We start from the raw sequence: 22,301 nt of genomic DNA on the forward strand, positions 1-22,301 counted from the left end.
TTTATATGTTTTACATGTATATATTTATATTTCAGTAACGTCTATTGCATATAAATGCATTTGAATTAATCATTTGACAGCACTGTGTGTATGTATATTTATAGCCTACTGTATTTTAAATCTTCATGTATCTTCTTGCATCCTAATGCGCTTTCTTTATTACCAGACACTACTGCAAAAAGTTGCAGTATTGTATGAAGTGATATGTCTTCAATTATAACGTACTTTGGCCATGAATCATTGAGTGAATACAGTAAAATATACTCTTTGTGCCTTACAGATGTCATGGAATCCAGTGAAGAACAGTAAGGATGATCATTTGTCTAGGTCAACAGAGCAGATTTTATATATTCTCACCTGCAACAAAGAGATTTAATGCACCATCTCAAGCCGTATCATTAACTGAAAAATGCTCTAATTATTCTATGAGGGCAGAGCAATAGAGATTTAGCGGGAGGGTAGGGGGAGGACTAAGCCGGGCAATTAGGAAAAGCAATCTTTGCTCCCTGAGGTGGATAGAGAGAGCGGTAAGTATTAACACAGTGCATGTCTCTTTAAATGAAGGGAGAGCAAGGGAGAGAGAGCATGTGAAAGGGGGAAGGGGAGTTGGCTGCGTTGGAACAGTCCGCCTCTAATGAGCAGATTTGAGAGACACCAGTGTAAGAGAGAGAGAGACATCCAAGCATATGGGGGAATAAGATGACGACGGAGAAAAAGACAATCAGCGTCACATGAAATTCATTCCAACAACGTGATTGAGTCAAGGAGTAACAGAGGAAGGTAAATCGGGAACAATGAATCTGGTTTTCCCACCTGCAAGAGAACTGGAGCACAGGATTTTTATACAGACCTGAAAAGAGAGCTGAGAGGAAAGCAGAGACAGCGACAAAACAGTGCCCAGATAAGGAATTAATCACATCAGTTTGTTTGCGATCAAGCTGTGCGCTCATCCTGTGCTGGCGAGAGCGTGCGTATATATGCATGCGATTGTGTGTGGATAGAGACTGCATTGCTGCTAGCTGACGGAGACTGAAGCTTGCAGAATCCATCGCTCTTTTTTCTTGTTTCTCTTCCACTCCGTCTCCCTGTGTGGCATCACTATGTCGGGTGGATTTGGTACAACAGTAGGTGAGCTCCTGGCAGAAAGGATGCGACTGTAAATGCTACCTGCCTGCTTCATCCATCGGCCGTCACTCTGAAGACTCACAGGTTTCTAGGTGGAGCCTGGTGGTCTCAGCGACTGGGAGGGGAAGTGAAACAGCTCAAAGCCCCAGAGAGGGTGAGCGGGAGTGAGGGTAGGTGTGTGCTGGCACAGAGTCCCTCTGTGGAGGCAGGAACGAGAAGGGGGCCAGAGCACCAGAACCGAAAGAATTGTTGCTGCGTTGGTAATGACAGAACAAGGCGCATGGCTGGCGTGGGCCCACTTTCATCACTGAGAAGCAACTGCAGGAAAGCAAGCAACTTGTGAATAAAAAGCTCCACTCTTGGAGGAGGATGGTCTGAGAGGGCTCAAGCTGCTCCTGCCTAATTTGACAGGAGGGGACTACTGCCCGGGAGGGCTCCTCTTTTTCTTTTAACTTTTTGCATTGTTTTTTAAGGGAACTAAGGGGAGCATATACGGGTATTTTCCTTCCCCAGCATTCCACCGACACCCCGGCCCCATTTCCAAGTCTGATTTTGTTTGGGTCTTACTTCCTTTTCATTTTCTTTTCTTTTTGAGATTTGGGGTATTTGCCAAAACCTATTTCATGCATGTCCACTGGGGGCAGGTTCAACTTTGATGATGGGGGATCATACTGTGGAGGGTGGGAAGAGGGAAAGGCCCATGGCCATGGCATCTGCACAGGACCCAAGGGCCAAGGCGAGTACGCAGGCTCCTGGAGCCACGGCTTTGAGGTGGTGGGCATCTATACCTGGCCCAGTGGGAACACCTATCAGGGGACATGGGCGCAAGGTAAGCGCCATGGAATTGGAGTTGAAAACAAGGGCAAGTGGGTTTATAAAGGTGAGTGGACACATGGATTTAAGGGACGCTATGGTGTGCGGGAAAGCACAGGAACCAGTGGAAAATACGAGGGTACATGGAACAATGGCCTACAGGATGGATATGGAACAGAGACTTACTCTGATGGAGGTAAGAGTCTTAAGTTATTTTTGTAAAGAGTTACACTTTGTTAAAAAGACACCATGATTTGCTGACATCTCTGCAATAAGACGCTTAAAGGGTTTACTCTAAACTGAACATTTTTTCATCATTTACCCACCCTCTTGTCATTACAAACATGTCTGTTTTTTTTCTGTGGAACACCCTAACATTCGACCCCAGTTTTTTTCTATTTACTTGTGTGTTCTACAGAAGAAAGTAAGTCACAGAGCACAGAGAGATTTCTAGAATACCTTGTGATTTACATTTTTCACCATTCATTACTTTTTGAATTTTTTTCTTCCTCTACTCCTTATCATTTAGACAAGCTATTTCCTCCGTCCTCCACAAGCTGCTGAGGGGATAAATTTGGAGGCTCAAATTAAGACCAATTGGACATGTAGAATGGCAGTGAAAGACAGCGAGAGAGAGAGAGAGAGAGAGAGAGAGAGAGAGAGAGAGAGAGAAAGAATGACAGATACCAGTTAACCTAAAATTCCTCAACAAAATCCTGGAACACCCTATTTGGGATGTAACAAGGTTTCCCGTGTACTGTACTGGAGATAGTACAAACTAAAATTACCAAAACAAAAGTCAAGAACTCTTGGCAGATAACCTGACTCTGGCAAGATGATACAAAGGCCAGATAACTGACAAAGATCAATGTACACGAAGGTAAAATTTAATCAAGACGTTTATTTACCTGTAACAACTACCACAGTAGCATAACTTAACATAACACCTGTGCACTGCATATCTCTAGCCGGCCTAGGAAATGGTTTATTCTCTCCAACGGAAATGTAAATGCATACTTGTCCAAAGTCGCCTGAGCTGAACCCTCACCTCTGTACCATTTCGTAAGTTAAATCTCTATCTTTATTTATCCTCCCTCCTTTAATTAGAAACCTGGAGTAGAAAGTCACTGGTGTTCAAAACATCCCTTGACCACACTGACATTCACGATATGGACTAAATACACAAACATTTTTTCATAACATTCTTTTGTGTGGCACAGACGAAGGTAAACTAGGTTTGAAATCGCATAAGAATGAGTAAAAGAAGGATGTTTAGTTTTGGCTGAATTGTCCCTTTAATTAAATACGTAGAGTAGGAGTGTTTATAGGGACTCATGTGGCTATGATAAACTCATATAGATTTTTTTGTCCCATAGTACTAAAGGTAGCTGAATGTAAAGATGTAAAGAAACATACCAGACTTCACACTGCCTAAAGATATTGTTTCAATGAGTGTAAAAAGTAAACTCAGCACCCATTTGACCGTTTTAAGTATCAATTCTGGTGAATGAGGCTCGTACTCATCAACTGCGTACCTATTTTTGGAGCAGTATAACCTCCCTCTCTCTCTCTTTGTTTCATTCTCTCAATCTTCCTGCATTATGGAAGTGTTCCCTGTGTGTCTTTTACAGCAAGTTGCTGTGGAAACGCACACAGACCCTGGCAGCAGGTCAGCGTGTCACTGGAGACTCGGTGCTTGCCACTCTGATTGGCTGGCTGACTCGCTAATGGTGTTTACTTACTTTGGTACTAATCTGGGCCACTTAATCACGATCACAGTAAGCAGTAAGAGAAGACAGAGATTGACAAGAAAAAAAAAAAGAAAGAAAGAAAATGATCCAGAGAAGGGAGAGAAAATACAGGAGGAGGTTAATAGGGCCACAAAGAGGTTACAGTGGCATTATCAGCTCTCAGTGCAGTCTGAGTACACTACAGCTGCCACACACTAAAGCATCTGTTCACATTATGACCTGAATTCCCCCATCACACTAAAGAGGACAGGCTTGAAGAGGGCAAGTTAGTTTCCGCTGCCTTCTACAGGAGAGATGCTCAAAGTATGCAATATCATAAACACACCTTTGTTATAAATATAAACTGACATTTCTAGGCTTGCTGCGAATATATCCTTTTATGCGATATTTCAAAACTATTAACGTTACATCACATGCATTAATCTTTGATTCAATAACATGTCTTGTCATGTTTTACCCCTCAGTCAGCACCTCAGAGATTACTTGTCTACAGAGAATGGCATTGTACAGGATATGGCCGATTTTTGCTTTTACGGCTGCTCTGATTTCAGTTTCTGATGTAACCCTAATGATTATTCAGAAGTCAGGGAGTAAAGTACTTACATACATCAATGTGGAGCCCTGCGTTGCTTCAGGCCAACAGTGTCATCATGTCCACTATGTGGCTCATATACAGCAATTCCCAGCACACTTGCATGACTAAAACTCAAATGCTGATCAATTTGGCTTCCGAAAAGTGGAAGCTCAAATGCAAATCGAAATACCTACATCTGGCTTGACAACAAAAAGAAACAATCTCATTAGGCATGTGGTTCAGATACATTCAAGAAGACTTTATGTTGTTTATAATTCTAAAATGGGGACTATTCCGCCTTTCACAGACATCACCTACATAGCATTGAAAAAAAAGTCAAACTGAAATCCCCTTAAACGGATAACAGCCTGCTAGTCTATGTAGGCTTACAGGGAGATTTGGTTTTAAGTGTGGCTTTATTTCGTATTGTGGGGCGTTGTCACAAATACCATTGCCCCATATACATAACACGTCGCCCGGATAAACAACACTTTTATGGCATTGTTTATGTAAGACTGACAGTGCGATAAACGTATGTGGTTTGAACCAGGGAAGAGTCGCCTCTGGCATGCCACGTGAAGTGCTTGTTATTTCCAAAGCTATGATGAATGCCCAAAGGATGGTTTATCTTACAGTAGGTTACGGATAAGAGATCATCTCTTTAGTCCATCTATGGACACAAACACCTGTTTCATTCTAAGAAGTGCACTGTCCTGGATTTAAGCGTGGCCGACAGATGTGTACTCTGTGAGAGTCTGGCCCGCAATCACACGCACGCAACAATTACTCCGAGGTGCAATTGCTGACTTTGTGAAAAAGATAAGAGATTAATAATTCATACAAGAGCCGATCCAAACAGACTTTCTGCCTGCTTTGCGGGAGTCTGCCTTTTCCTGGCATGAATTCTAATTAGCATTGTATGTGAGATATTTAGGCCAAGTGAGCCACAACGCCATCGTTTCTTTAGACAGACGCGTCCCTGATCACGGCACATGAAAAGGCAAAAACAAAAAGTATTCAACCTCGAAACAGAACTGTGTGCATTGTTAAAGAAACGATTATAAATTCAACCCGGGGGAAGGCGCGTGATTAAATCTGTCCTGTGATGTTTCCGCGTCTTTGATCTTTCCGCATTAACCGTTTCCGTTCTGTGTGGACCGCGCCGTTGCACAATACATCTCATAGGCCTCCGGCAGAAACGCAAGCGAATTAGTTTTGACATGTGGGATGCAGGACTCATAGAAAGCCAATACAGGACCACTAATCACGTAACCATGTGACCCATGTGAGACGTCCCATGTTCATACAAGGCTACTCATGTCTGCATATATGCCACATACGTTAAGTCGGTAATGACAGATCCAAGACAACAATTTTCTTTTTGCTATTGCATTTTCACAGCTGTGCAGTGATTCAATTAGATGTTCCTCTGATTAATACTAACGTCTGTGTCCTCAGAGAGAGGCTGTTCTTTATATTGCATATTCACACTTGGTTTGAGTTGTTAGATTCACAAAGCAAGTGATCTGACATCCACTTCATAGAAAGAATGCACGTTATATTGGATATTAAACATCTTAACCTACAGAGACCCAGCAAACAAACAAAAACAAGATGTGCCATATGTGGAAGAATACCAGATGAAATACAAAACAGTTGCATCGAATATGCTGCCTTTAACATACCTAATAAATAATATGGGAGTAATTTTCACCTTTCTTTTAGCATTTGATAACACCGTTTATTTTCTTGTACAGCTGAACTTTATTAATTGCATTTTGGATTGCATCTCACTGCTGTTTGAGGTATCGTATCATTACAATATTAAATTCGAAAGAAAAGACTAAGATGTCATCTTTACAATATATATATATATGAAACACTTCAAACTGTAATAAATACGGTCTTAGCGATATTAACACGCAACTTATGTCCACTACAGTGAACAAAAATGAATTGCTGAGTCTCAGGAGGATATAAAACCCAACCGAAACAGGCAGGCTATACACCCACTCTTATCTTCAGAACCACGGAGAGCGCCAGCAGCGCGCCGGTGTCGTGACTGTTCTCCCTCTATCTCTTTCTCCCTGAGAGGAGCTTTCCCACGATATCATAGTAATACAAGAGAAGAGTTTCCAACGATTATCTAACAGATTTTCTTCATTAGCCCTGCCTGTCATGCTGTTTACTTATAACACCTCTTTAACTGCCTCTTTTAATGAGAAGTTCCTATGGCTACCTGCAGAATTATCAAAGGACTCGAGGATTGCGTGTGTTTTTACCACAAGAGATCTCACTTTCGTTCCCCCTGCCTGAGCTCACTGGGAAATCATACATAGGAGACACTTTAGCAATTCGTTCTGACCGATAATAACCCATTTTCTTAATGTAAAAGGTGGCTGTTATAGTCTGAAATTAACAAATGTCCACTTTTTTGCGATCCAGATTTTTATCCTGACTTTTCCCGATTCATAAATTATTGACAGCTTTAACTTAATGATAAAAATGTTAGAAAACAGCATTTTGTTTAGCTTTTCTCCTGATGAAGTACAATATTTTAAAGACACATGACATATATATATATATATATATATATATATATATATATATATATATATATATATATATATATATATATATAATTTAGCATGACAACTACACAAAATTTGTACTTTTACATTCTGCCTAAATATATATCAGCAATGCAGTAATATTTTAAATATAAAAATTGCTATCTGAAATGCGAACACCTTTTAATATAAACAAATGAAGAAGAATATGAAAATCACGGGCTTAACTGGAACTGAATACTAACGAAGCAAATTAAATGCGCATTACAGTGTCCATAAATGTAATTTAATGTAACGTTTCACCAATACTGCGCTCTTCCTGCACATCTCGTTACAAAACAGTAAAGATTGCATCTTAATTTCAGTCACTGTGACTTGGGACTCTGCCTGAGGCCTTCGGGGAACACACAGAACAGTTCAAAGGCTAATCAAGGACAAGTTCCCCCCCCGCCTCAAAAAGGAAGACGTAATGTACAATACCATTCCAGCCGGTGGGCGGATCTTGTCCTCAGACCGCCAGACTCCGAGTCGGATGCTTAGTTTTGTGTCTGTGCTAACGTTGTGCCCATCAATCAGAGCACTACAGACGTCAGCAGTTTTACATCACTGTCAGACGGTCTTTATTCTGGAAGGCCTGCCAATGCATCATAATCAAAAATTCTCTTTCGCCTATAATCCATTGAACTATCTATTAGATTTGCTTTTGTTTTAAGGACATTCATTTTACAGATTATCCAAAAAAAAAAATGCTTGCTACACAATATGTCTGTAGAGATTTATAATTATGAAAAATGAGCACAGGAAATGTATTCTTTCATTTGAGGCCAGCAGAAATGACAATAATGCTGGTACGATAAAGATATTTAGCAACCGTTCTCGTAAAATATTGAGTTATTTTAGACTTCTGGATTGTTACAGTTAAATCTTAAGCGAGCAAAAGTGCGCAGTAGATAATGAATGGAAGATAGTGTGTGCGTTAGTGCGAAAGAACTACACTGTGAATGTTTGGGAGGTGTGAACCGATGCCTCCTCTCTTTCTAAGTGTCGGTGTGTGTGGGAATTTTCCAAGCTAATCCCATCAGTTTAGGCCTGTGTTTGATCTACATATCACACAGCACGCAGCTGCTGCCCAACAATACGAAGCAAGCATCAGCCAGATGTTGGCCAACTGTCGGCCACACCGCCGGAAAAGCGGCATCAGATTCACAACTGTACAGGCCTGTGACAGTGTGTCAGTTTCCTGTTCTCACTTCAACTGCGGTACTTGCTATCTCGCTTTCATACACGCACTCAGCGTGCAAGTATCCTCCTTCTGATAAAATTATTAAATCTTTGAAGGGACTATCAACCGCATCTCATCAAAGAACTATTTTATGAGCTGGCGATTGTGGCTGTTTCGCATGAAGGTTCGCCCCCCCCCCAACCCTTGGGTGTAAGCCCAATTCTCATTGGGACGTAAACGAACCATATGGAAATTGTGAATGAGAGAGAGAGAGAGAGAATAAAAGCCAATAGAAACAATGATATATAAAATGATAGATAGACAGATCTACATATGGAATGAAAGACAGATGATAAATAGAAAGAATAATACATTTATAGATAGACAGATAGATAGATGATACTGGTGAAGAGGAAGCTCTCTGGCAGGGCTGTTTGTAAGCCAGGAAAGTACGTATATTGAAGTGGGGGGCTGGGAAAATCCACCAAGCACAGCTCCAGCCCCATCGAGCCATCCAGCAGCCCTCGCTGACATGCCAACCCACAGAGATCAATACAGGCAGAGGGAATGGGGGCGTTCATATGGCTGGATGTGTATGCATGTGTGCATGTATCTAACAGGATGAGAAGGCTGGTAATGTATAGACAAAAGGGATGGGAGAACAGAAAAGAGGGTGAGAACGAAAAAAGAGGTGGGAGAGATGGTGAGATAACGGAAGTAGCACAGTGAGCTGTGTGTGTGGCTGCCACAGTAATAGTGCCAGCATGTTCTAGAATGTTGGCCAGGATGAATCATCAGCATGTAGGGATAGTGGTTACATCAGAGGTGATCTCATAGAGCGCCAAAAAGTACAGGACAGATCAGGTGGATGGTGAATATACACCTTCCGGTATAAAAGGTCCATGCTAGGTGAGCACAAACTCTTAAAGGGACAGTTCACTCGACCAAAAATTTCACTATTTTCAACTTCAAAATTTCACTATTTTGTCAATTCTGTGGAACACAAGAAGAACATTTTATATAACCTGAACACTTCAGTTAAATTTTCTTACATTGCCATGATATAATCAAAAACTATAAAACAATAGTTCACTGGGTGAACTATTCTTTTAAATGTCTGTATGAGAGAGCGTTAGCCCAGTTTTCAGCACCATGGAGAGAGACATTTTGTTACTGTATTTGTGCTTCAACCACTTGTAACGTGACATGGCATTTTTAAAGAAAGTTTTTACCTGGTATGAAACAAAAACCAAAAATGCACTAACAGCTAACAAAATTACTAACTAACTAAACTAACAAAATTATCTGTGTTTGAGTGCTTTTCTAAGCAGATATTAAAATATGCCATTAGTTGTGATTAATTAAGCACCAGTCACCTGTAGGGATTAAAATGCTGTTTTTCTTTTTCCAGTGACAACATTTTCAGATTAAGGCCCATCAGTGCTGTTTTTATCACCAGCAAGAACCTTAGTGTTATTGGTTACCCATGTCACTTAATGAAATTTCCAAGATGGTGATTCATCAAGACTCCCGACAGAAAGATCAGGCTGCCAGCGCCATAAAGGAAATTTTACAGAACGCAACATTCCATTATTTTGTTGGCACACTCACCAATAAATAACACCGCTGGCGGCTAAATTGATGGGCATTGTGATACCTCATGGACATTAAGATCGATAAGATGAAAACTTGGTCCCTTGAGGCTCCATCACAATAAGGAAAGTAATGGAGCCAGGTCTGGAGATCATGGCTGCCAAAAACACTCTTCCACTGTTGCCATTATGGCACTTCCTGTGCTTGTCATTGATGAGGTTGGTCATGCTGATGACGCTATTAGTGATCACTGCTGTAACAATGGTGCGTCTCCGGGGCATCATTGCACCTAATTTCATAGCTCTGCAAAATGAGACAAAAAGATTGTATTTTACGTAAGTATATTTTCAAGTATTGTACAACATTTGCGCTGTATATTTCAGTGTAGTTTGCTATAGCACCTTTTTCACAATATTTTTTATGCACTGCCCCACAACATTTCATTCTTTTTTTCATTAAGTTACTCGCTCTCATTGCGTGGCACAAAAGCAACAAGAGAAGCATTTTATTGAGCTCACGAGGATTATTACTGTTTGTGCCTGGAGTAACACGTACTGCAAACCTTTCCCAACTGTATTGAGTTACTCAAAAGGCACGAACATATTACAGAGATGTGAATTACAGTATGATCTCCCTGGTGGTTAAGTTTAGTATCAAGGCAGGTAAAAGAGCAATTAACCTTTCAAAATACTATGTGTCTGCAGCTAATTGTTGTTTTGACTGTCCTTTGGCTTTCAAACACAAGGAAAAATGTCCAAAACTCAAAGCACCTGTTTGTCTGCACACACGCAAGTTTACAGAAAGGCTTCACAGATATTTCCAGCCTAACTTTGCTGCAAATGGACACCAAAATCTTCCACTGCCAACAGATGTGAAACCCAGGGTTTAACAGGGTTGACACGAATGATGCAACTGGCTGTTTTTCTAGTCCCCGAAACCATTCGAAAATACTGACCAAAATTCATGCTTCTTGCCACTGCAGCTAATAGGCAGCCTTTTAATTCAAATTTCTTTATATAATGCTTTTTCCAGCATAATCACAGGCCAACAGACTATCAGAGCTGAAAACATGAGGCAACTCTCCAAACTGGAGAAACCTGAGGGCAGCAGACTCAGCAGGGGAACCCTGGGTTTCACATCTGCTGCAGTTCTGCAAAATCCTGCAACAGACAACTTGATTGCCAATTCGTAGTGTCCATGTCTAAAGTTGTCTCTTATCTCCTGTCTTTTCATTTAGGTACATACCAGGGCCAATGGGTGGGCGGCATGCGGCATGGATATGGCGTACGGCAGAGCGTTCCGTACGGCATGGCGGCCGTCATCCGTTCACCTCTGCGTACCTCCATAAACTCTCTGCGCTCCGAGCACAGCAATGGCACAGCTCTGCTGACTGGCGATCGGGCGCCTGTGGCTGGCGTAGGGGGTGGCAGTGTCCTAGCAGCGGGCAGCCCGGCTGTATCCCGTGGAGGCTTCGTTCTGACGGCCCACAGTGAGGCAGAGCTATTGAAGAACAAAAAGAAGGGCCTGTTCCGCCGCTCACTCCTGAGTGGTCTCAAGCTGCGTAAATCCGAGTCCAAGAGCTCATTAGCCAGCCAGCGGAGCAAGCAGAGTTCCTTCCGTAGCGAGGCCGGAATGAGTACGGTGAGCTCCGCCGCATCCGACATCAACTCAACCATCAGCCTAGGTGAAGGGGAGGGTGAGCTGCCAGTGGGTGAAGACGATGTAGACGCCACTACCACCGAGAGTTACGCCGGCGAATGGAAGAACGACAAGAGGACAGGATGTGGGGTGAGCCGGCGTTCGGATGGACTGCAATACCAGGGCGAGTGGTTGGGCAACAAGAGGCATGGCTATGGATGCACCACCTTTCCCGATGGCACCAAAGAGGAGGGCAAATACAAACAGAACGTGCTTGTCAGTGGCAAACGAAAGAACCTCATCCCACTACGTGCCAGCAAGATCCGCGAGAAAGTGGACAGGGCGGTCGAAGCGGCAGACAAGGCTGCTGACATTGCAAAGCAGAAGGCGGAGATCGCGCTCTCAAGGTAAGACGCGGGGTCTTGCTTCGACAACATGTCTTTGCTAGCTTCTTGTTGACCTCAAAAAGCACTCGACCCCAATGCTAACATACTTTCTCGAAGTAAACCAAGGCAGTTTCCAAATTTTAGGTTGAAAATAATGCTTTATTTGATTTAACTAGAGCGACTCCTGATTTTTAAATGGTTCAAAGACCAAGTTAAATTAAACAAGCTAATTTTTTTGTGCAATCAAATGCTAATGTAATCTAAAATGTTTCAAATGGACCAAACATGGCGATGACTCAACTAGACATTATTTTGTCCAATTAGATCCTGGACAATAAGTACAGTATGACTCTCTACTTGGGCCATGGTGTAACTACATTTACATTTTTCTTTTTGAAACAAAGTTTGGGCGCTTTCTCTAATAAGATTTAGTTACACAAACCTATGTACCTGCTATTCAGTTGCAGGCAGTATAAGACCCAAGTATACTTAAGTTTTGACGCAAACACTTAATGTATGCATACAGCCAAACACATTGCATTTCAAAATACAATCCATTTGATACTTTGAGTGATCACAGGAACTCAATAAATGTGCACTAGAAAAAAGTATCCATTTCCAGTGTCTGTGTTATAGCTCTTCACGACTTAGGAGTGATAAAAATATTCTACAAAGCATTTGACTGGACAACATCTATGTAGTCCTTAATATTTATGGCACATTTTTCTTGTAAAGCAACATTGTAAATTTGCGTTGTAAAAATGTGGTAAATGCTGATTTTATTAACTCTTAAGGCCCATTCACAACAAGAGCAACAACTATAAAGATAATGATAACTATATTTGCATTCACACCAGTGAACAATATTGTCTGTTTATTCTGAGCTCAAGCGCATCCGCCACTTTAAATTCTTAAGTTTGTTATAGCAGGATTGATTCTGATTGGCTGTTGATGTTTGTATATAAAAAATCATTCTGGAAATGATTCCAACGATATTGTTTCCCCACGCCTTTATCGTTATAGTTGTGGTATGGACTATTCTTTAACACCGAGAATGATTTTTAGAACTATATCTTTGTCGTCATCTTTATTCCTGCTTGGTCTAAACGGGGCCTACAAGCATGCAAGCATATAGATGGCTTCAAAGTTAACAAACATGGACTTTAATGGAACTATTCTTAAATTAATGGAGTCTTGAAATGCACGCTGCACTCCTTAGCATTAAGGATGCACGCTAAAACATCTGCTCGGACTACACAGGTGCTCATTGACATTAGTGTATCGTTCTACAGCATTCATACACTTTACCCAAACACACGGCCATATTTCTAGCGGTTACTTGGGGCCTGTTAAATAGGCCTTTCTGGTGCTGCTCCGTGGTGTGGTTGCTAAGGAAACATGAATGATTTGTGTCGGTGTCAGCGTGGAGAGAGAATACATAAGTCGGGATTCACTTAATGAGAGTCATGTAGATTCTGGGTGTATCAGCAAGCTGACTGATGTCTGTATTGATGCAGAGCAACAGTGGTACAATCAATAACATGGACATGTGGAATGCCATAGTCATAAATTGCCTGACGCTGTTAGTGTGTGTCCGCGTGTGTGTGTTTATTATCCGAATACAGTTTGGTTACATATTGAATGCTAATTGAAAAATAGAAGCATTTTTCACCTTGTTGTCTACATGTCTGGTTTTGTTGATGTTGTCTAGATTAGAGCAGTGTTTCCCAACCTTTGTGGTCTTAGGTTCAAATAGATTCCAAAATGGAAATGATTTGACATTACACTGTGAAAGTTTAAAAAACTAATTGCAATTTTAACCTTTTGGGAGCCTTTATATTAGAAAAACTGTTCATCCAAAACAGTGTTGTTACAGAAATAAAGGTACAAAGGCTGTCACTTGAGCAGTACCTTTTCAAAAGGTACATGTTTGTGTCCAAAAGTGTCCATTTTAGCACCTTAAAGGTACATAAAGTGTACATATTTGAACCTAATAGGTACAAAAGTGTCCTTTTGAAAAGGTACTGCTCTAATGACAGCTTTTGTACCTTTATTTCTGAGAGTGTATTGTTAAATGAAATGAATGAAAATATTTTTTGTTCATTCAAATAAAGTTGAAATAAATTTGTAATAAAATATGTAATAAATCTCAAATGTTAAAAACTTCTTATTAAATGAAAAAAAAATCTAACAAAATTAAATCTACAGATAAAATAAAATGAAAAAAATTAGAATCTAGAATATATTTTATGTAAAATATATAAAAATGCCAATTAAAAATATCATTAATACTGTATAAATAATACTATTTAAAGAGCTGACCACACAGGTCGTATGAACCACATTTTTAATACTTTAATGGGGCTTTTGTGTTCCCAATTCATTGTAATTGCATGGAAAACAACAACTTACACACTCTTCAAATTATCTCCTTTTGTGTTCCACAGAATAAACTTCTACAGGCTTAAAACAACATGAAAATAAGTCGATGACAGTAATGAATTTGTTACTAATCAAATTTGACAGTAATGATAAACTATCCCTACAGTCTCAGTTTTATATATAAAAAAAAGCTAAAGCTAAATTAAAATCTTTCCAAGAACCCCATGAAGTCTGGTACATTCTCCAGGCTGGGAATCACGGGTCTAGTTCGGGTTGTTTGGGTGACTCATAGGTCAGCAGATGAAAAAGGAGATGGAGATAGGGTTCAGAAAGAGAAATCAGAAGCGAGAGAGACACAGAGAATCAGAGATTTCCGCATTATGCCAAGAGTGCTGGAGACTTGCCGGAGATAGATCAGGCAGTCTGAATTGGATCTAAGCCAGTTCGCCTATTTTTTTATTTATATATATTTTTTTTTTCACTCTCTCCATTTCAAACACAATCCCGACCGCTCACGAACTCGCAGTAGCTTATAGCCTCACACATGTTGGTGAAACGCGCTGCGTGTATCTATGTGATCTGTGCATACATGTTAGGGAAATATGTGTGTTAGCGCATATGTTGAGTTTATGCCCATTGACGGTGGCCGCATATGTTTGCGTAGGAGTTCGCTCATAGAAACGTGCATAGGTATGCATGTGCTATATTAAGAGCGTCACTCACCCCACAAATCCCACTGACCTCATTATATTCTCAGCAATGCTATCACTACAGCTTAGCACTGGCCCTGCCAACACACAGAGCAGACACATACACGCAGTGCTTGAGAGCAACCAATGAGATAAAGCTGAAATAGAAATGTAAAATAAAGCATTATACTGTGTTTAGAAAATGTTTATACATTTTTCAGGATCTAAGGGTATTAATCAACGACTATAGAAGGGACTTGCAATTTGCAAACTCTTAAGGAACAAAAAAATATTTAGAATTTCAGTTTTCATTTTGAGTTTAAGTACTTTTGTTAAGTGCTTTCATTCTGTTTATTTAGTGTTGCCAAGGCAACATTTTTCATGTTTATTTACGTTAATTTAAAGTTAACTTTTTTTTCATTTAGAAAAATGTATTTAAGTTTTATTTCAGTTAACAATGGTGATTTTTAACTATTTTAGTCTATAACTGACATGAACTCAAAATTAATTTTCTAGTTAATGCAAGTTCCATGCAAATATTTGCTAAAATGAAAATATTAATAAATTCTTAGATTTTATATTAACATATTGAATATATAAATACAATTGAACATATAAACAATATATGCATTCATGTATATTTACATATACATAATAAATATACAAACATTATGTAAAGAAAACCTATTTTGGATTAATCGATTAACAGCACTAATATTTAAACACGCATTATATGTAGAATTCATGTTTTTATGTGTATTCAGACATCCAAATTAAACATCATTAAACATTTACAAACCACTACTGACTGACTGAATGGGGGTTTTTGTCTCAAAATATCTTACAAACCATCATTTGTACACTGCAAGGAGTCATTTCATGCTTTTTTTTTTTACTAAAACCAGTCATAATTTAGCTTGTCTTGGCAATTTTCCAGCCTCTCTTGACCCTACAAATAGGCTGTGTTTTTTTCTGCTGCGCCTTTAAGACTTCTATGTAAATTCCCTCTTTGCATGTGGACTGAGAACCGGCGCTTTGCTGAGCTTACTGCGGGTTTCTTGGCCGTGACTCAAGATTCTTAACGCTCAATTGGTGTCAATGACGTGCATGGCTGGTTATTTGCTTTTAGTTCAGAACAGTTTGCACAATATCTTTTTAGCTTCAATAACTATGTTTTTGAACCGGGGGGATTGGATGAAGAAGTACGATGAGCTCTTTTACTTAAATCGAGTTTTCCTCGATCTAAGGCTTTCCCATACAAGTCCAAAACGCACAGATACTGAAGTCGAACACTTCCGGTGTTAAACAAACATGCATGCATGCAACACAAACAGGATGCAGGATAGACAAAATGACCGAGAATATCACATAACAGTTAATCTGATTAGCTTCCTAGCGTCAACGTGGTCAAAGTAGCCACTACAGTATACCTGCGGTGAGACACTAACACCGGAAGCAACCATGAGTCATCTGCAAATTAAAGCTTTGTTCTGGTGGTCACGGGGCGGCTTATTTGGGTCATCCGTAGAGATTAAGGCTTTGTTGTCATAAGACAGCATCTCTGGACTCTGTTATGAATTTATAACAATGTTATTTAGCCCAAAGTTGACCACCAATTTTTCGGGTATTTTCCCATTACATTCCTTAAAATTTCAACAAATTTATATCAACCGTGAATTCATACAATCAGCTGTTAATAACAACATATGATTTGAACTAAAATGTATCATATTACAACATTTCATTCTAAACATCTTAATTACCAATCCATCTTTTCACATAATAATGATAGAGAATCAATAACAGCACTACCATGTAAAATATACAGTGTGTGTTTGTAGGCCTGCTAATATATATATATATATATATATATATATATATATATATATATATATATATATATATATATATATATATATATATATATATATATATATATATGTTTGTTCTATGTAAGTGCTAACAAAATAGAGATTTTAGGTTCTGTGCATGAGAAAAATTATTTTGAGAAAACTGTCTTTAAAGGTACAGTAATATATACAGTAAGTGCATTAAAAATTAAACACTAAAGTGTATATTGGATGTTTTCTTTTCACTAGTTTGAAACAACATGTTTGTATAGATCTATATGTAAAGTTAACAGAAGTGTCTTGCCTTAATCTCAGAGTTTATGCTTGTTTTTAATTTTTTGCATGTTGTACTGCTAAAAATGAATTTCTCTAGGGGGGAAATTTGTGCTGTACCGACACTGATGATTTGTTTGTGTTTTGTGTCACAATCATTGACTGTTTCTTTGACTAGCGAATAGTAGCATTTCTTTTAATATCAGAATTGCAAGAAAAATCCTGTTTTCGATGTTAAATGGCGTTTCAGGAAACGGGAAGATCCATCTCTTTAAACTGATGGATCAGTTGTACTGTGGGCTGTGGATGTGTGAATCTGAGCCTAAAAAAGAACAGAGGGTGTTCAGATCATTTAGTAAAGACACGAGAGTAGGAGAATGTGAATGAGAGGCAGGGCTCTGCGTGTATGAAAGAAGCGATGGGAGGTGCCTGCACGTGTCTGAGAGTCGAGAGGCAGGACGGAAGAAAAAAAAACAGTGAAAATCTGTGTTAGAGTCAGGGAAAGATGAGCGCGTTTACACGTGGATGAGTGTTAAATGAATGTGTTAAAGGGGAAGCTCACACATCAAAATTCATTTGATCTAAAATGCTGTAACAAAACCCTTTTTTTTTTCTTCAGTGGAACACAAAGTATATTTTTGAAAAATAATGAAATAATGAAAGTGAATGGAGACTGGAAAAGGCACCTTAAAAAAACAATGCAATGGAGAGGAAAATGAGTGAATGACTGGATTTTTCTAATATTTAAATTCAGTAAACATTACAATTTAAAAAAAAGTTTGGGTCTGGTAAGATAGTTTTTTTGTGGTTGTTTTTGTTTTGACAAAGAGATATTATTACAATTATTGTTTCTTATATCAGTATATTTTAAATGTCATTTATCCCGTTGATGCAAAGCTGAATTTTCAGCATCATTACTCCTGTCTTCAGTGTCACATGATCCTTCATAAATCATTCTAATACGCTGATTCGCTGCTTAAGGAATCATTTTTATTAATACTAATAAACAGTGGTGCTGCTTAATATTTTTGTGCAAACCATAACTTTTTGGATCTGATCAATTTTTAAAAAAAAAAATGGAAAAAATTTAATTTATTTGAAATAAAAAATATTTTCCATCAACTTAATGCACCCTTGCCAAATGACCGTTTTTTTTTTTAAACAAAATAAAATAAAAAAATCTTCCTGACCCCAAAACCTTTGAAAAGTAGTAATCTGGAAAACAATTTTGCTTCTCAAGTAAATTATATTGTGAATGAAAAACAAGATTTAAGAAAAAAAAAAAAAAGACTTTAATTATAGAAAAGTTTGTGTTCTGCATGAAAAATTAGGTTAGGTTATTTTTGGGGAAAAAAAAACAAAGGTGAATAAATACTATAACTTTAATTAGTGGCTGAACTATCCCTTTAACTGTAACTTGAGTTAGATAGACTTGTTTAGTCTGTTTCCATCAGAAAGCGTGTAGAAACACTGCTACCATTCAGCTGTATATAAATAGAGCCGCAACCAGCACAGCTCGACCCAATCTCACAGCACCTGTATCAGTGTGTGTGTGTGTGTGTGTGTGTGTGTGTGTCCGTTTAGAGGCCCTCTATTAGTGAATGGACAATTTCTCACATTCAGCCCTCACTCTCTGACTGTACTCTCAACACCTCCAGAAGCATCCCACAATCCTCCTCTCATTCTCCTCCGTTATCTAATTGTTTGTCCTTTTTATACCCCACGCCATCTTATTCTCTCCCTCACTTTCTCTCCTCTGCCGTTGCCAGGACAACCGGCAAGGCACGGGGTGAATGCAATCCTAAGATCTCTTCATCCGACCTACCTCGCTGTATCTCACCGTCTCTCTCTCACACACACACACACACACACGCACACGCACACACACACACACACACGCCGCGCGCACTCTAATGCTCTTGCACCCACATGTTCTGACCACACTACACGCTACAACCCCATTTAAACCGTCTCCTGTTAAAACACTCACACACACATGCACTTGGGTTGGCTGGCTGGGAGAAGACAGCCTAGAGCAGAAAAGAAGAGGGTGCAATCGATGAGCATCGACATGCAATACTGCACCAAGACAGCCACTGCACAAACAAGGAGAGTGAGAGAGACCAGGGGAAAGTTCAGTGAGAAAGGGAGAGCATTCTGTTACCTTGGGTTCATACGGTCCATTTGCAAGAGTAAAAGTCTGCTGAAACATGACGTGTTCATTAAAACGCTGAAAATAAATGATTGTGCTTCATTTTCTAGCAAATAAATAACATTGTAATTTTTTAATAACATTTAATAATAATATTTGAACAATCTGATTAATGAATCAAATTTGTATACATTTAAAATCTTACAATTTTAAACAATGCCTAATTTCTATTGAAAGCAAATAACATTATTAAATTTAATATAATTTTGTTATAATTTCATACTTCAATATGAGAAAAATGTAATATTTGATTATATTAATAATCATTTTAAATAAAATTTTAATGACTAAATTGAAATCATAATAAAATTAAGTGATTTTAATCTAAATGTTTTGTTAATAAATGTTTTAAATTGCTAAAATAAATGTTTTAATTTACTACTAATGACTAAACGGACTACCAATTATAGAATTTATACTACTTTATACTTTTATAAATTTATAAAAATGTAATTGTTAAAAAAAATTAATTCATTTCAAAATAATTGACTAAACAAGTACTAACCAACTTCATTTAAACCTAAATACAATTAAATGAATAATACATTTAGAATATTATTTTTCAACATATTTTGTCCCAAGTAATAGTTTCCCATCTTGTGCAATTTTGTCATTAAATCATTTTACATACAGGAAAACAAGACAAAAATCCTGATTAAGAAATGATTTTTTTACAGTACACAATCCAGCTACCGTGCCAGCATGATGCTCATCATGCAGAGTCTCAATAACACACAGGTTAAACAGATGGATGTGATGAATGGGAATCACACATTAAAAGGCGAGGTTGTGAACACTAGCTCTCTTTTATTGTCTCAGACACAGGCCACATTGATTTCCTCAGTGAATTATTTAGCAGCCGAAGCAAGCACTGTTGCCTGTTCTTACAGGTCCAGATGGAAAACATTGAAAAATTCTTGTGTATTATAGAGACTAATTGCAACATTTTTGGGCTTTTGATTATTTATTCAGAAAATGTTGAGCCTACAGCTTTAAAATAAATAAATAAATAAATAAATAATTCCCTCAAACGCATTAATCACTGGAGAAACTTTCACAAAACTGTTCTGCAACCATTCGACAGCGTGTAATGTTTACATTCGAACATGGTTATTTAAACCGCAGTAAAGTTGGTTTTCAGATCACAAAGTAGAGTCTTGGCAAGTTTTCGGAGTTGAAACAAGTGAGAATTACGGTGTCAGAAAGGCATGACTCTGTGGAGTCCCGAGAGCGTCTCTTAGAGTGAGGGTGTGTGACTGCTGTGTAATTGTTTGCCTTCAGCCTGTATTTATCATCAACCCTTGGATAATCGGAGTGTCAAGATCTCGGTAGGTGCTGAAGCGTGCGTCTTAGAAATGTAATGAGCGGATTGTTCATTGGCTAAACCATATGGCCTGTGTGCTTTTTGCTTCTGTCTTCTTCATAGAGCAAGGTTTTCCCAATTAAAAAACGAGCAATCTAATCGTCGTCCATATAATGTGGTTATAGTACAATGGCAGGACATTTGCTATAGGATTACAGGTATTTCAGCGTAAAACATCATGCGATATCATTTTAAATAAAACTTTTTGCACAAGAAAAAAAAAATACTTGATCAACTTGATCAAATATTGATGAAATTGTGTTACATATCAGAATGGAGCCAGAACTTGAATGTTTTTTGACCCTACAATGTAACTGAAATGTTCAAGGCCCAGAAAGACACAAAGGACATTTTTGCTGATCAGATATCCATCTGATTGTTTAAAACGTTTCCACTTACACTTGACCACATTTGTGGTCTCAAAACCTGATATAAATCCCATCTTCAATTCCTGCGCTATTATTAAATTTAAAGTTCACGTCAACAAAATCAAGAGATGCTCAGCTGCTCATTGGCAGCAATGCGTGTTGCATTAGCCCAGTCATATCTGACTATAATGTCATATACCCTGCAACACGCTCTCACATATTTAGTACATTTTGCCAGGAGTAAAATTGATATATGTGGTTTGAACAACCAGATGCATTCATAATTTTATGAAGCTATTTTTTAATGCACGTTTTAGACTGACTGAATTGTTGAATGAAGTAATTTTTGTTTTCTTTATGCGCAATTATTCTTGTACTGCAGCTTCACACTGAAGTCACACAGACAATTTTACAATGTCCTTACTACCTTTCTGGGCCTTGAACATGGTAGTTGCGTTGCTGTCTACGGGAGGGTCAGAAAATCTTAATGTGTTACAAGTTTGGAACAGCACCAGGGCAATTAATGACAGAATTTGGGTGGACTATCCCTTTAAGATTAAATATGTGTATTGTTCATTCATTTACAATAAGACCAGTAACTTAAAACAAACATCCCTATTCTTTTTTTGCTTATTTATTCAGAAAGGATTTAACCTAAATATTTAACATTTTGTCTATATACTGTGTTTATAATTGCACACTTCACCTTAAATGCAAAACCGCAAGCCCTGTCCTTTTCTAACTCTGTCTTTCTCTCTATATGTCAACATCTTTGTCCCGGACTGCTACGTCCACAGGACAGCTCATGCCAGAGGGAAAGCCGATGCTGCAACAACGGCAGCGCAGAAAGCCCAGGAAGAGTGCAGGCTGGCCCGGATCACCGCCAAAGAGTTCTCCCCCTCTTTCCAGCACAGAGGAAACAGTGAGTGCAACCAGCCGAGTCTGGAGTCTAAAAATAACAGGGGCTTCAAACTGTTTGACAGTGTGACTAAGCTTTCCAGTTAGCTGTGAATGCTAAATATTCCAATAAGTTAACTTAAAAAAAAAAAAAAAAACGTTTTTGCCATCCTTTGAAAAGGTGCTAATATTTTTAATAGATTCTTAAAAAGATGAGCACGATGTAGCGCTGATCATTTTATGCCAGCACTAGCCATCAGTCAGAGGTAGATTTATATAAGTGTGTATGTAATCGCTCAGGAGAAGAATGGCAGAGTGTCTGTGAAAGCGTCTGTGTGTGTGAGTGTAGGTGCCGGATGGGTTCAGGACTGTAGGGGTCAATGCCCCTACCGTGCCATGCGGGGGGAATGAGTGATAGAAGAGGCAATAAGAAGATGAGGGGAGGTCAGCGCTGACCTTTCCGACAAGCCCACGCGAAGCTAGCCGACATACACAATGAAATTTATGCATACACACACAATACCTACACACACATATTCACACCACCCACATACATAAACACACATACCGTATACGCAGTCACACTTTCGGTCAC

At 38.8% G+C, this 22,301-nt stretch overlaps 1 protein-coding gene across 1 annotated transcript in view; it reads left to right on the forward strand.

The window, feature by feature from the left end:
• The first annotated feature begins 93 nt into the window (after positions 1-93).
• Positions 94-22,301, forward strand: part of jph3b (junctophilin 3b) — a 30,100-nt gene continuing 7,892 nt past the window's right edge. The window contains exons 1-3 of the mRNA XM_043228533.1: positions 94-2,134; positions 10,886-11,693; positions 21,607-21,731. Of these exons, the coding sequence (XP_043084468.1) occupies positions 1,753-2,134; positions 10,886-11,693; positions 21,607-21,731 (1,315 nt within the window). The 5' untranslated portion in view covers positions 94-1,752. The remainder of the gene's footprint in view (positions 2,135-10,885; positions 11,694-21,606; positions 21,732-22,301) is intronic.

The sequence above is a fragment of the Puntigrus tetrazona genome, chromosome 25 (assembly GCF_018831695.1).
Source record: "Puntigrus tetrazona isolate hp1 chromosome 25, ASM1883169v1, whole genome shotgun sequence".
NCBI classification, from domain to species: domain Eukaryota; kingdom Metazoa; phylum Chordata; class Actinopteri; order Cypriniformes; family Cyprinidae; genus Puntigrus; species Puntigrus tetrazona.